Here is a 16635-nt window from a genome sequence, read left to right on the forward strand (position 1 = left end):
TGATTTGGACTTCAACAATTTGGTTACCATTGAAGTCCATTGTGTGGAGAAAAATCCTGAAATGTTTTCCTCAAAAAACTTAATTTCGTTTCCACTGAAGAAATTAAACTCAGAGGTGATTGTCAGTGGACATTAAGTCGTAGTGACTGACAGATAGGGAACTCAAAATATAATATATTTTGCCATCAGGCCCTTTTATTATTGATATCACTAGAAGTCAAGGGTATTATCATAGAAAAGGTCAGTGGTGAGTCGGTGAATAGAAATAGAAACCGGTGAACAATTCACAATCTTCATCCATGAATTTTGCACCAGCAGTGGAAAATGATGACCTTGTTATAAAATTGACCTCACAAACGGATATTTTTGCGAGGGCCACTCAGGTGGGGAATTCCACTTTTTTTTTAAAGTACATTGATGACTGACTATCTCTGCCCACTGCATCTCTGCTGTCCCTATGAGCTTTCTCAAATGTGTCCATGCATGGAAGAACATCACAAAAGAAACATCTCTTTTTATCCTATAGGAGATTATTCTATAACAAAAGAATACAGTAAGATTAAACATAATTGTCAATCATCATCGTCAATCATCATCATCATCATCATCATCACCATGTTAACCCACAGCACTCACTCATTATCCCCTTATTTTAATACCGTAATTCTTTAGACTTCCTGTTTATTGAACGAAGAAACAGGGAGGGGGTGGGAAAAGGAAAAGAGAGGGAGGGGTAGTGGAGAAGGAGAGGGAAAAAGAAACACTTTACTTAGGGGGTTTCCACCTTTCCTGAGAAGAGAAGCAGTTACAGGAATGTTCATGTTTTATGCCTGTCTGGACCTTCTTACCAATGTGAATTTCTTTTTACAAAATCAATGATTCCTGAACATACTAATATCAGTAATAGTTACTGTTGTAACTTGTATTGATGATTGACATGGAGAAAAATGTACTGTAATGATGATGAATTCAAATTCTTGCCTATAGGGTTTCATGGTATGAAAATTGACAGTCACAAAGTGTATAGGCTATTTACTTATTATTCACAGTATGAAAATTACTGTGAAAAAATTCCATCCGGATGTAGAATATCAAGTGTGCGTACACAAATCATTTCCTTCTTGAACGTCTGTCAGACTCGTCGACCTGTGTACAGCCATACATATGCATGCATTTCAGCAGAGAAAATATCAGAGAAATGTGAGGCTAATACCACCAATCTCCATCCCACGCCGCAAAAAATAAATAATTCTCCAAAACATTTAAAATCTTAATTTGAATGCATTACTTTAATATAGTCTTTATATCAATTCTTAAATCCCAAGATTGATCTTTTAATTCAATTATATTTTCAGTTGATTCATAAATGAAGTTTCACTAAACATAATTTAGCCTGCTTCCTATCCAATATTTGCAATAAGCTTTGTCCTTACTTTTGATAAGAAACAATGTCTCAGATTTCAAAAATATTAATTTTATTTTATCAAAATGTATTCCTGAAATATTTCCAAATGAATCAATATCGAATCAATTCTTAAAATACCATATACCATGAAACTGATATTTTCTGAGATTTTATCGTGCTATGAAAATCTTAGTCTAATCTTCTGTTGCAATCCTAGTCTTCCCACATATCATATTTGTAGATGGAAAGCAGTGTTTAAATGGATTGTCAGACAATGTTAAATCACTTCAAGTGTGTGATCTAGAGGCAGTAGAAATGTGGGCGTATGCACGAGAAAACCCGGAGCATTGCTGGGAGTCAGGGAGTTCAGGAATGCTGAAGGGGCAGAGTATGGAGGCAGGAAACAGACAAAGCCGATCTGATCATAGGAATGAAGAGTGTGTGTACGTGACCATTTGTGTTCATATGCACATGCATATTTACACACATTTTCAGAACTGGTATTTCTGAGTTCTTCTGGCATCTCAATTTATAATTTGGTATCCAGCAGCATTGGGGGGAATAAGCAATATTGTTTTACTTTTCACTTTTCACCTTCATTTCTTCGTAATTTTGTTGTAGATTAAATTGATATTTTCAGAATTGAATAGACTTTTGTTATTATTTGCTTGCAATACTTTGGTATTTTTCTATTTTCGCATATAACAGATACTGTATAATAAAAATTAAATGTAAAAAAAAATACATTCCAGAATGTAGTGCTAGTCTCATTTCTCAAGGTCTTAAAATAACTATTGCAATTTTAAGACCTTGTGAAATGAGTCTAGCACTGCATTCTGAAATGTATTTTTTTTTTTTAATTTTTTTTTGTGTGTTTGTATGTATGTGTTCACTGCTGAATACCTTTTGTGTATGTCTTGTTTTGTATATAGGAAGAATTGCATATTATATATGTATAATAAATTAACACTCAAATGAAATATGTAAATGATTTCTGAAGCCTGTAATTAAACATAATTTGTTTTAGTGTCGTTAAATCCTCATCTGTTCATTTAAACACAATTTTGCTTCAGTGTGCCAGAGATTATCCTGAAGGGCTTTCAGCAGACTGTGCCTGCCTTTATAAATAGGCCAGAATTTCAGAGCCCAACTCACCCTGACAGCCATATATGCTTATGAATACAAAGACTATTACTGACAACACTTGCGAGCAGTCTACGATTGTTTTGGAATCATAACGTCAAGTTCATGCCACAACTGCTGTTTTGATTGACAGACCTAGAGGTTGACAGAGGTTATTCTGTTGAAAAATGTTGGTTCCCTACTCCTTTCTTCATGCTGCAAGGTCATTGGCTAGTCAGTTTACATTTGGACCTGATTGGCTAGCTTCCCAAATGACATTGGTTCATGCTCAGAATGTTTGTTCTAATGTGACCCGTTTATGAAATCTTTTTGTTATTCATGCTGCACAAAGAGAAAATGTTTTTGGCATTCAGTGAACACAAACACAGGTTAATCATGGTTTTATCAAATGCATATTCTGAAATGCCATTCCAGTATATTTGACATTCCATTGGGATGATTTGTTTTTGCAAAATAAATCCTGATTCTATGCCACCCGATTCCAAATCCCTATATTCAATAAAAAAAAAACTCCTTCACTCATTCCCTAAATGAAGATAACTGTTTTTCAAACTGTACCTCAATACTTCCTGGTGGGGATGAACGATTTCAGATTTTTTAAAGTCGGCATTTATGTGATGAAAGTCGAGTTGACATCAACTAGTTGCTGATGACGTCACTGATGAACAAATAAGCCTGAACCTCGAGCTGAGACTCGAACGCGGGTTGCCTTGTGCACAGCTATAGTCTCACCTTAGCATCATCCTAATCTACAACTCTTATCTCTGTTTTAATTTAATGTTACTTTAGTTAAGTGTACGTGGGAAACCACGGCATGGACAATCCAAAGCTATTATAAGAGAAGTAATGTTGGTCGACTTTTATCTTTAGTAGCGGCCATACCTCTGCCTGAAGTAAACGTTCCTTTAAAATTCAAGTGCATACAAACTAAGGGAGGCTATACAAAAGTATCTTTGATTGTGTAAGCGTGAACGTGACCATCTCAGATATATAGCCAGTTACCTCTGTTTAGTGACCGAAGCTGGCGAGTTTGTGATCGTGAGACCCATGTTAAACAGAAGGCGTGAGGACCTCATAGCCACATAGCTTCATAATATGAATGGGTAAAATATAAGTAAAGAGTTGAAAAGAATAATCAATGTGCTGCTAAACTATTATATAAATGATCAATAACCAATTGGCATTCTAACCTAAATTCGAAGTCGTGATAAAATGGAGTCAGATAAGTTTAATTGGAATTAAATTACTTTGCCACGCGGAAAAGACAGTAACGTGCAGAAACCTTCTTCCGTTCTATTGGAAACCGCCATTGGACCTATAGATGGGCTTACAACACCGCGCTTCTACATAAAAGGTTATTTTTATCAGTTCTTTTGTCTTTGGGCCGTTATATTTCTCACAGATTTCTGCTCGTTCTAAATCAGATATAAATAAAGTAGCACAGTAAAGATTATATTTATATGAATGCATTAGTGTGTGAGAGAGAGAGCGATTGCATGTGAATTGCACCTGGCAGTGTCTCTCTTCATCAAACATATCTTGTGGAACTCTCTCTGAGCATGCATTTATTTGTCATTTTAACTAAAACGGAACGTAAAAGTGGACGTTAAAGATTTTTATCCTGTTGCGCCCTCTATATGCCATGAATGATCAGCGACTAGTCGACGTCAAGCTTAAAGCACCATGGCAGCCCATTAAAGTCGACTAGTCTGTTCAACCCCTACTTCCTAGAGTAATTTGTGTCATAAGGTGAATATTTACTAGTGTTATATCTGATTTGTTCTGTCTATCTGGCACCAACAAAATCAAAGAGCTCTCGATGGCCCTTGTAAACCTTGCAAATCTAATGATAAAGAGCACTACTGGAATAAACAAATAATCCCAATGGAGTGTGAAATGTGCGCGAATGACATATCAGAATATGGATTTGATGAAATCATGATTATTGTTTAATAACATGTTTGAAATCCAAATCAATGGGAATCTCTCTCTCTCTCTCTCTCTCTCTCTCTCTCTCTCTCTCTCTCTCTCTCTCTAGGGGTGCAACGGATCAAAAAACTCACGGTTCGGATCGTTTCTCGGATCAGAGTCACGGATCGGATCATTTTTCGGATCAGCAAAAAAAAATTTTTTTTTAATTTAAAAAAACTACTTTTAAATGATTAAATTAAAATTTATAAAATCAACTTAAAATGCACAAGGCATAATATCTTCTTTTTAACATAATTAATGAAAAACAACTTAAAGTGCAACATAAAAAGGCATCTCCTTCCTTTAAACATGGACCAATGCTTGATGTGTTTCCACTGTCATATAGGGCTGTCAAAATTGTTCAAAAATGACGTTCGAATATTCCCTCTAAAAAACACATAGCCTATTCGAATTATTCGAACATCTGGTTGCGCATTTTGTAAATGACGCGCATTACGTCAATAACAGGACAAATTAATACAAAGAGACATAACTACTTGTATGGGTAGTTTATTTAAGTTTAAACATATTTGACAACGTATTACCTACACAAAAACAAGTAAATCAACTAATGGCCAAGACCGCAGACCTCACTCTCGCTCGCTCGCACTCGCAGGCACTCTTTCTCTCTCTCTCTCTCTCTCTCTCTCTCTCTCTCGCCGTTACCCATGCTGCGTTCACACCAAACGCGAAAAGAGTGTCTGGCGCGAGTGATTTCAATGTTAAGTCAATGTAAAGACGCGTTTACGCGCGTCTGGAGGTTTTGCGGCGCGAATGAGGCGTCACGCTCTCTGCGGTTCATAACGCTCGCCATGACCACGCTGTGTGTGGACTGAACATGCGCACAACTTTTTTTTCATAAATCAATCCGCGGATCACGTGTGTGCCGAACCGAAGATATTGATCCGAACGGATCACGGATCAGTGATGATCCGTTGCACCACTATCTCTCTCTCTCTCTCTCTCTCTCTCTCAGGTTTGACTTGTTTGATAATGGGATCAGTTTCATTGCTCCTTAGATTTGTTGGATTGTGTCCAGATAGAGGCAGATGAGAAACATTTATGTCGGGATTGATTTTTCTCAGGCCAATCACTTCAGTTTGTCTTGTTTCCTTGGTCTTGTTGTCGAGTCAGTCAATTACCAGGATCTTAATGCAAGTAAACAGTAGTTTACATTGTAGTTACAATTGTTTAATATGATCAATGGGAACTGCATCCAGTGATTCCTAACTAAAGATATGTGGACACGGGAGGATTCCAGGGGGCACTTGGAAAGCTTGTGCTTTGAAAACTACAAAACAGACATTACATCTTAAAAATAACAGTGCTTATCCATCTAAATTTACAACATGGAAGTAAGCTATTTTCTGTGAGTGAGTGTGCAAGACTTTAGATTCATTAGCTGCTATATGCAGTAAATGGTAAACCTATTCACACTAAAAACCAGTGTTTTTATGATTATGAGAATAAGAATTATATGATAACAAATGCCATTTTTGCAATATCAAGCAGCTTAATATTAATAATAATGCTGAATGATATCCAAAATAACACAATTTAATAGAAACACATTTCTGGTTTGGTTTTGGGGTACATAAGACAATAAAAGCTGGGAAACTATGATCCAGATTATTTAGGATGATTTGCAATCACTCCACTTTTGGTTTTCACAATGACATCTTGCATTTGAAATGAAACATTGAGGTGGACATACATAGGCTATATCTTATTTGATGATCGTTATGATATAATTTATATTTAGTTTTCAGTAACTCAAATGTTTCTGTGGACCATGCAACTAAGGATGGGTGATAAACCGGTATAAATTTGTCAGTATATTAGATCTGTGCATTTGGTCTTATAGTCTAATATACCTGCTGCTGTATGTGTCAATAATGTTAATCAAACAATCTCATTGCTCTTGACTGAATTACTTTTGTAACTTTAATAAGGATGTATTTAATTTACACAGACTATGCTGTGTTTTTTATACATTTGATTACTTTAAATAATTTATGTAGTATTTCTATAGACCTATCTACTTGAAGTTTTTCAGGTAGGTCTACTTAATTTGTCTTGTTTTATTATAGTTTTTTTGTCCTGTTGCTTGTAATAGTTTTTTGTGATATTAAAATTGGTTATAAGATTTATGAAATTTTAATGATATCAAAATTTTTCAAATCATTTAAAACTTATTTAAAGTATGGCTGGGTGACAAAACGATAATGATAATTATTGCAATGTAATATTTCTTGATAAAATAACAAAAGTTTGATAAATGTTCGATATAATGTTTATCTGCAAAAGCGAAATGAAACCGCACTACTCATTTGAACCATTTATCAGCTCATCTCGATCACATGATGTATGTCTCTGTGATTTAAACTAGTTTAACGGTGGGCCCACAGCCATTACATATTTAAAACAGTAATATCCTATACTAAACCTAAACTAATCTTGACAAACTATATATCATTTTGAAAGCTTACGATCTCTGGTTTTCATATTTGGTGACTGATTTTCAAAATAAATTACAGAGGAGCCGTAATTTATCAATTTGCAACAAGAATATCTTCATACTCCTAAGGCGTGTTCAGACCTTTATTTTGAAATGGCGATGAACATGAAAAATCATGAAAGAATGGTAGAAACCTCAGTTTGTTTTCATGCCCGATAACATCAAAAGATTAGCCTGGAAATCCAGACCTAAATCTGAAAGATTAATGGTCTGGCATCGACTAATGAAAATCGGCCAGCTCGAGGGGCGGCACCAAGCATGCATTTGAAAATCTCACTGCATGCAATTGGATAACGCTACGACCAATCACAACCAGCCCCATACGCTTAGCTACCAGCGGAGCTAACTGGTAGATTAGACTCTTGCCGTATCCGGTCGGCAAAACAGCGAAAACGTCCTTCTTGCAAAGGAAGGATTCAAGCGCAGTCTTCTGTTCCTCTTTTAGATAAAAAGCCAAGTCTAACTCGTTCATTGTAGTGGCCAAAGCCGTTTCAAACAACTGGTGTTCATCCATAGCCATCTTGCAATGTTTGTTTACTAATGACTTTGACGTCACAGTGCTGTCATCATCTGTTTACAGACATCCCAAGTCTCCCGCAAGTTCTAGATAACCCGATGTGATTGGTGCAGCTCGGATCGAGGCCATATTTAATGAGCATCATTACTCGACGCCAGAGTAAACTCGCTGAGCAAATTCAACTTGTGCTCTCGTGAGAACTCTGGATTTCCAGTCTAGTAGACTTCCAGTCCAGTATCAAAAGATAACATCCATTTAATTTTTTTAGAAAAAAGGTCTGAAAATGTTTTAAATATAAAGAAAAAAATAATAGATTCACCATTTGTGATGTGGCAGTGAACTATAACGCACATACGTGTTCTTTTTATGTGTTTATTAGAGGTTTAATTCATATCAAAATCTGCCAAACTTCCCATACTACTTCTGAATAGGATGTCTACTTCATAAATTGTATGAAAATTGTGGAAATATATGGTTCAGATCACTCAAACCACATATGGAAATGGAGGCGCCCTAATATGGGCAGTAATGGAGTCTGGTTGCCACCTAGTGAAAAAGTTTGGTACTGCGCCCAAACAAAATCTTACTGAAAGCTCATTTTTTGAGATATCAACCTAAAATTTGAAACACAACTTGTTCAGATTTGCGGTTTTAGGGTCCATCATGTTTTGAAAATATATATTTTATATAAAATATGAATAACAAAATTTTTACATTGTACATTTTTCATACACTCAAACTTGTATAACTTTTTTCTGTTTCACTTCCTTAATTTAGTTCTCTTCAATAAAAATCTGCCAAATGTCTTCTTTAAAACAAGACCAATCTTACGTCTATATTCCAAATCATTCTTGAATTACAGCCATTTAAGTTCGGAATGGGGGGGTGACACTGGCATTTTCAACAGCTCTAAAAAAAACACAAGAAACACTGTGCCATGAACGATCCAGTTGGAAGCCTTTTCTATAAATCACCATCATTTACCTTAAATTTAATGTAACACTAGTAATGGAATATAATTACAGTATTTTTGTTAAGTTAGCATTTGTATTTACTAAATATATTTAGGCTACTGTTTTTCATAACAAATACAATAAAAACCATTTAATAACATTTTACCATGTTATTGAGGAACTATATATGTGGTTTTATCTATGGTTATCATGATTTAAATGTATGATACTGTGAATGAACAGTGGTTAATTTTAATAAAAGTAGAGTCCTAACTCAAACAGTCAGAATATTTCAATTTTACCCTATCAAAATTACGTTGTTATAATTTTTATAGATGTTAGTATTTTTGTTAATGATCATAAATTTACATCTGCATCCCAACACAAGCTACTGTCAAATGTGCATTTCTAAGAGACAAAACATGTAATATTATTCTTGAATATCAGCCTCAGGTTGTACTTGCATCTGGGCTGTTATGGCTGAGATCCTAATTTTTGTTGTTCCTGAGTTGGTTGACCGACTCCTCTATCACCTCACCAGTTTCCATGGTGATCTCTGGATTTTCATGCCAATCTGAAGGCACTGTCCATCAGAGGTGCCATATTCCCCTGATGACTGGTGACTGCTGAATGAAGACCAATGTCTCCATGATTACGGTTAAAGTAGAATATACTAACAAATATAATTAGCCTAATATTCTAGCTCAGGACTATTATTTAATCTAAATACATTTAGTTTTTGCAAAGTTTGTTGGATCGTTCTGTGTCATGGAATACCAGCTAAATATTTCAGTTCTGCTCTCATTGCCATGCTGAAGGTTTATCCCACAGACAGACCTAATAATGTGACCACAGATTATCTAAATGACTTTAACCAGCTCTTATTCACGGTGAAATGAGTAGTCAGATTAGGTCTGACTCTGATGTATTCTGGATGTCTCATTTTAATCAAAGGTTAGGTTAGGGTTAGGGTTAACCCTAATGATTATGATAATGATTAATCTCATGAGAGAATTGAAAGAATAGACTATCTTATTGACTTCGTTAATTCATCTTTGTCTCTCTCTCAGAGCTGGAGGCGAAGGAGGCCTGTGAGTGGCTCCGAGCGGCAGGATTTCCTCAGTATGCTCAGTTCTATGAAGGTAATCCAGAACTCATCCCACAAAGGTCCACTCAACCCCTCCATGTCTGTCTCTTTAATTTGCCCCTTACCTCTGTGCCTTTTTGTGACTCAGTGTTATTTTCCTATTTCTTTTCATCTGGTTTCCCTCCATATTTTCTCTTTAGAAAGGTGCAGAGATGCGAGTGGAAGCGCTCCACTACAGGAAGCTTCAGTGTTATTGTGTTTCAGGATTAGTGATTGGGGAAATGCATGTGAGACCAGATGGCTTTTGGTTCAGATGGGTTGTGAGTGTAAAGTCATGTTGAACCAATGAGCGGTCCACTGCTCTTTAGAAACAATCAGAGGTACTGCAGATGTTCAGGGCTTGTTTTAGTCCTGCTGATCTGCTTCCCCCAGAATATGATTTGTGCCATTTCGCACACTGAAGTTAAACAAATCTGGAAGCTCATGCATACTTAGTTCACAGAGACTGGAACTATTTTAAGAGAAATTCATTTTAATATAAAATAATTGGCATGGTTCACCCAAAAATTAACATTCTGTCATCATTTACTCACCCTCATGTCATTCCAAGTCCTCTGACTTGCTTCTGTAGAACATAAAATAATATCCTGGTCACCTATTTTCCTTATAATGAAAGTGAAATGAGGACAGGTGCTGTCATGTTTCACAATAACAAAAAAGCATTATAAAAGTATTTTGGAAAGTGATTCATATGTCTATATTCCAAGTCTTCTGAAGCATATAATAGCTTTGTGCGATGAACAGAACTAGGGATGCACTATATAAACATTTCGATCTTTGCCATCATCTAACGCTCACTTAAAATGAACCCTTTAAAATACTAATAATTTATCAACAAACACAGTAAATGTAATCTTAAGCAAATCTCTAAACAGATTTTTCCATACTGTACATTATGATGTGATGCCTAAATTTAATTTTAGCATTCAAATTTTGATTTTGGTTTTAAGTTTTGGTTTAATTTTTAATTAATTTTTTTATTTAGACAAAATAGTGTAGGTTTTTAATGGTGGCCAATTATCGGCTATCACCCATAACATGAAAATTATTATCAACTTATCGTATAAGACAAAATTCTAAACTAAAAAGAACGAATTTGCTAGTGTTCTGTGATCAAGAGTCATTGATTTCAAACCTAAAGGCCTACATTTTTGAGTCTGGCACCCAACCCATCATATTATATATATATATATATATATATATATATATATATATATATATATATATATATATATATATATATATATATATCTTCCACAGTGGAAAGTAATGTAGGTTTGGAATGACATGAGTTAATTGAAAACAGAATTTTCATTTCTGGGTGAGCTATTTTCTAATCTGTGAACAAAAACTCTATCCTAATCCTATTTTTAAAACTCATTTGTGGTCTGGGCAGACAATATCACACTAACTTTTTTTATTTTAAGTGAAATGTGGTCTCAAAAGACCACATGTTTCCTTACATCCTGATCTTTTTATTCATACAGCACCTGCAGGAATCTGTTGGTGATGCTGTCTCCTTTGTGAAGCAGGCGTACCTGTGACCCAATCAATGACGAATTCACAGACAGGTTCTAATATTAGCCTGCTTAGATTTCACTGGCAGGGCTGAACCTACACCTGAATGTAGATAAATCAGATTTTTTTTTAAAGATCATGCCTCATAGGCTTTACGCTTATGAACAATAATAATGACCAATATGTCTCAGAACTTTTTTTTTTTACCAGCCCATAATAACAGAAGAGAGTTTTTTGGTTGTTGAAATCATGGTTCTCTATTCATTAGTTAGCCAGGGTTCTGCCAGATCTGTTTTTCCTTATGTTTGGAATCTAAACACTTAGATTCTGTGCCACCTTCCTAATTATGCTTCCCAATGCTGAGAGAAAAAAAAGTTAAAACATTATTTGCAAATTAAGTACCACAGATGAAGATAATTCAAAGACATTACATTTATTGTAGCAGAAAGATTTTAATGCAAAAAGTGACTTTATATTAAATCAGTATGTCCACAGCAAACCGTTTTGCAGTCTGTTCAAGGTAGATTAAGTGCAGAGGAAATGTTTTTACTTTAAAATATTGTCTGCAAGGTAGATGCCATATTTAATTTTTTAGATGAAAATGAGGCTGCGAGGGGTAGACTTTTGCAATAGCATGGCCTGTATAAAGGTCCTAAATCACATTTCATTTTCCAAACTCATAACTTTCAAAACCGTTTTTATCTGCTGAAAGATCCTTCAAAAGATGTTTCATAAACAACAGTACAATCCATTGAACACACTGTACTTCCATCCTTCACAACCTTATTTCATTCCTGTCACAAATCAAAATAGCCTAAGCTCGATGTACAGACATCTAGATACAGACTGTTGTACTGCATTCTGTTTTTCAGCATCTCTCACCAGGAGTGTCACCGCTTTTATAATGCTGTGTTATGTTAAAAGCAGGGATGCACGATATTTACATGGTAGCTTGGGATGCATGATATTTACATGGTACTATATGAATTATTGACCAATATTAGTGATAATATAATCTTTAATATTATTATCATGTTAATATTAATAACAGCCCATTTAATTAATATTATCCATTTTCATACTGCACATTATGAGGCTGTGATCCCTAAATTTACTTGGAAAAAAGTCTTAAACCTAAACTTTAAAAAAACATGTCTGGAGGACCCTGTATTCAGCCCCATACCTTTACATTCTGTCCAGCTGTGTTTGAACGCATGCACACGTTTACCAACACGTTTACCACGTGTACCAACTTTACCAACAGCTGTTCAAGGACATATAAGTCCTTGAACAGCTGTTGGTAAAGGCCCTGATATACTCACAGTATACTGTTAGTGAACATCCTGACACCGCCCACGCTGCTGAGAGCGGCATTTAGATAATAATGTTAATATGTGCTTTCCTTTCAATAACTAAATTAACACACAACAAAAAAATGACAGCAATGAGAAAATAGCACCTGATCAAGCATCTGATCATAGCAATGTGGATGTTTGCACGAGCTCTGCAATTCGACACTCCGGTCAAGTCACGTCAAGTTTATTTATTTATTTATAGCACTTTATACAACAGATTGTTTGAAAGCAAGCTGCTTTGCAAAAACAGTATCAGTGTCTCTCTCAATTAGAATTACAACTACATTTACTTGTTTTTACTGGCGGATGTCTGATCTCGACGGACTGAACAGAAGAAATTAACCAGAGAGGATTTCCACGGCAAAGAAGGCTGAGCTTTTCTGGAACGTTCGCTTTGGCGAGCTGAACTCCCTAAACGAACACAAAACAATTTTTTTCTGTGGCCTGATTTTGTTCAAAATGACCAGTTCATTCTTCGATTTCACTTGAAGTATATCCGGGCCTTTTTGTGTGGCCTGGTGAGGTGTGTTGCTTGTAGTAGCAACTGTTTTGTATTCTATTGTCTGCATTAATTCTGAAATAATCATATTTTTATAGCTAATTACAGTAATGCCTTAATTTTGCTTCTCTAAATAGGCCTACTTATCTATGTTTTATTGCTTTCAAAATTCTTCCACTTGCAAACTGATGAATATTTCAAAGCCGAATGCAGCAACACTTTCGTTCACTTGTCTCATTTAAGCAACCTGACACACACCTGTCATCTGCTTGGCTTCCTCTGACAGAGTTGTGTATTTTCCTGCTGCATGTCACAGACTAAGTTGGCAGTCAACTGACCCACATTGGCTGTGACAGAAACAGTGATGTGCTGAATTAATGATACGCCGGCTGCCGGGATGTTCCTGCTGTTTGTGGCGTAGGTCTTGTATTGGATTTTTTTTTTATATACCAATAAATATCAAAGCGAACATGGATTCATTCATCCTCTTTACATTTGCATAAAAATAACTTTATAGGAACTTTAAAAAGGATGTGACGTTAAAAAAAGCAAGACTTTGATCATAGAATAACTGTTATGAATTTGTATAGGTCAGTACTGAGGCATTCTGTGATCTCTGTTGTGTATTGATGCCCAGCTTCAGTGTAACAGTCAGCGGTTTCCCACTTTTATCTTGGCATCGTCCCCTGATGCTCTATTAAAAACTCAATAGTTGGTACTGTGTTTTAAAACAGCAGGGATGCCGGTGTGTGTCTGTGCCCTGTGTGTAATTTTACCTTTGAAAAGTGACCGTATGGCAATAAACATTGATTTCCGAGTCGGGCTTCCCTCGTCCCTGAAAATAGCCCTGCATTTCAAAATAGGAAAAGGTTATATTATATTCTTCATGTATGCTTGTATTTTTCAGGAAAACAAAACATTAAATGCAGTATAGTGGTCTGGATGCTCTATTTGATGTTATTTGCTCATGCATGTCTGGAATTGGCCTTCTGAATTTGAGTAACAGCACTAATTGAAAATTTCCTTCAAACACAGAACAAAGTAGTGTTTTACTGTGTGTAAGTAAGAAAGTTACGAGTGAAAGGACACTCATAACCAAGACATTTTTAGAGAAAGTGACGTGAAGTACTTCTTGTTCCTGATAAACAAAAGAAATGTCAGCTTCACACTGACACTGTGCATGTCATTCTCAATTGGATACTGTAGAATTGCCTAGCTTGACTTAAATTTGACTTTGTTTTAGCAGCAGGTTGATTTCCTGTCCCTTTGTTCTTGTGTAAGCTTAATTCTTTCTGGCAATCTTCCTGTACTACTGTCATTACTTGGACCTGCAACTCAAGAGGGGAAGGAGGTTGAAACAAAAGCTGGAAATGGGACACCTCAGCAATGTTGACGCACTCAAAAATGCACACACACATACAATACGCAGGTATACACACACCACACTCACATTCTGACTCTCTGTTCCATCTAAAATAGTGCTGCCCTGGTTGTTATTTGCCAGTACATAATTGTTTTTACAACTAATATTTGAAGAATATCACTAATACAATGTAAGACATAACTCCTGTTACAGTGTATGTATTTCTATATTTTAGAGCAAGGTTCTTCTACATTGATTTTTGTTTTTGTATATGTACTCCAAATACACATTAGCCAAACACACATTAGCCTGCTAACAAGGACATGTTTGAATCTGACCTTTATGTCTCAATCTCATCCCACCACACCCTCTGTCCACTTTCCTCTCTATTGTCCCCTAAAAAATACTATATCTTTAGCCGGTCCCTCTAGGTGTGTCCAGTGACATTCCATCTGGATAAAAATTTTGACATTTTGTTACACTTTAAGTGCAAAATTAAGAGTTCCAACCCATTTACAGTGACCAAACTGAACAGAAGTATTTGCATTGACGTGTACCATCTAGGTTACATATGGTTGACCCTCATTCCCTGAAGGAGGGAACGGAGATGCCAGGTCAAGCCGGACGAACAGGAATCTCGCTAGAGAGGCCAATATACTTTGAGTGAAACTAAACGAGCCAATGCAATTGGCATGCAGTCATTTGCATCAACTGTTCAGCCACGCAGCGCGGGTATATAATGAGCAGCTGGTGCGATTGCACTTCAGTTTTTTGCTGAGGAGCCATGCCGATAAGCTGGCTGCCCCACCGGGCCGCAGCAGATGTGGCGACGGGACGTGATGTCTCCATTCCCTCCTTCAGGAAACGAGGGTTACCATATGTAACCTAGATGTTCCTTTTCAGTCGGTCAGTCGACGCCACGTCGAGACCGACAAATAGGAATCCCTACCAAAGGGCCACAGCTGCTGACCCCATCCAGTGCCCTGTGCAAGCCTCTTGCCCCTTCTTGCCTGGAAGGACGATAGGAGAGGGCTTACACGGAGTATATCTATCACTGTTGTTCCGTGATAACCCATTCAGTGAGATTATTGGATAACACTGGGAAAGCGTGCCCTTCTGTTAGGAAGGAGAACGCTGCAGAACCCACATTCTTCCCTGAAGGAGTTATGTGGAGATATACATATGGACTAACCCGAAAGTTGTACTGCATATGAATACTGGGTGACTTAGCCCAAGGGAAAGACACAGGCTTCCGTTTGGGAGCAGCCATGGAAGAAGTACACATATGGGATCCCCGCAGGGTCACACACATGGGACCCAGCCTAGACCCGGTTCTCAAGTATTCAACGGATAAAGGCCTGGCGCCAGACGCTCCGCCACGTCCGGGCCTAGGGTGTTGGAGGACTCAACAGGTTTTTCACTCTGGAGCAATAAGTGTGCACAGTAGTGTGCAGCAAGCTGACAGAACCGGGCCTCTCAGTGCTTCTACCCGTTTAGGGTGAGAACACGAAAGGAGATCGGCTCTACACGTAGGCTATAATATCTAGCGAATGTGTTAGGTGCCGCCCAGCCTGCAGCTCTACAGATATCTGTTATCGAGGCGCCACATTCCAGCTCACAGGAGGATGCAACGCCTCTCGTGGAGTGAGCATGCAACCTGAGCAGGCAGAGCACGCCTTGTGCTTGGTAAGCCAAGGCGAAGGCATCCACTATCCAGTGGGCCATCCTCTGCTTGGCCATCTACTGACCTCTGCAGCCTTTCCCTTCTGCTGGCCTCCGTAACAGACAAAGAGCTGGTCTGAAGTCCTGAGATTTTGAGTTCTGTCTACATACAGGACAGAGCAAAGCCAGGGCTGGGTCTACCTCCTCCAGGGGCAGCGCTTGCAGGTTCACCACCTGGTCCCTGAAGGGAGTGGTAGGAACCTTGGGCACATAGCCAGGCCGGGGTCTCATTACAACATGAAGTCACCCGGCCCAAACTCTAGGCACGATTTGTCGACCGAAAATTCCTGCAGGTCCCCTAATTGATAGAGGCCAGTGCATTCAGCAGCAAAGTCTTCATGGAGAGAAGCTTTAAGTCTGCTGATTGCAAAGGCTCAAAGGGAACATCCTGGACTGCTTGAAGCACCAGGGAAAGGTCCCAAAAGGGTATGGAGGGGGGTCGAATAGGATTCAACCGGCTCGCCCCCCTAAGGAACCTGATGACCAGGTCGTGCTTTCCTACTGTTTTACCATCTATGTGGTCG

General features: G+C 37.5%; 1 protein-coding gene across 6 annotated transcripts in view; it reads left to right on the top strand.

The window, feature by feature from the left end:
• stard8 (StAR related lipid transfer domain containing 8) overlaps positions 1–16635 on the top strand; it is a 64753-nt gene that overhangs the window by 25587 nt on the left and 22531 nt on the right. For 5 of the 6 annotated variants that reach the window (XM_081366882.1, XM_081366881.1, XM_081366879.1 and 2 more), the window contains one exon: positions 9578–9649. In XM_081366882.1, the coding sequence (XP_081223008.1) occupies positions 9578–9649 (72 nt within the window). Of the gene's footprint in view, positions 1–9577; positions 9650–14298; positions 14456–16635 lie in introns of those variants that run through there. The other variant, XM_081366884.1, reaches the window with a different exon arrangement.

The sequence above is a fragment of the Scardinius erythrophthalmus genome (genome assembly GCF_964197995.2).
Source record: "Scardinius erythrophthalmus genome assembly, chromosome: 5".
Classification (NCBI taxonomy): Eukaryota; Metazoa; Chordata; class Actinopteri; order Cypriniformes; family Leuciscidae; genus Scardinius; species Scardinius erythrophthalmus.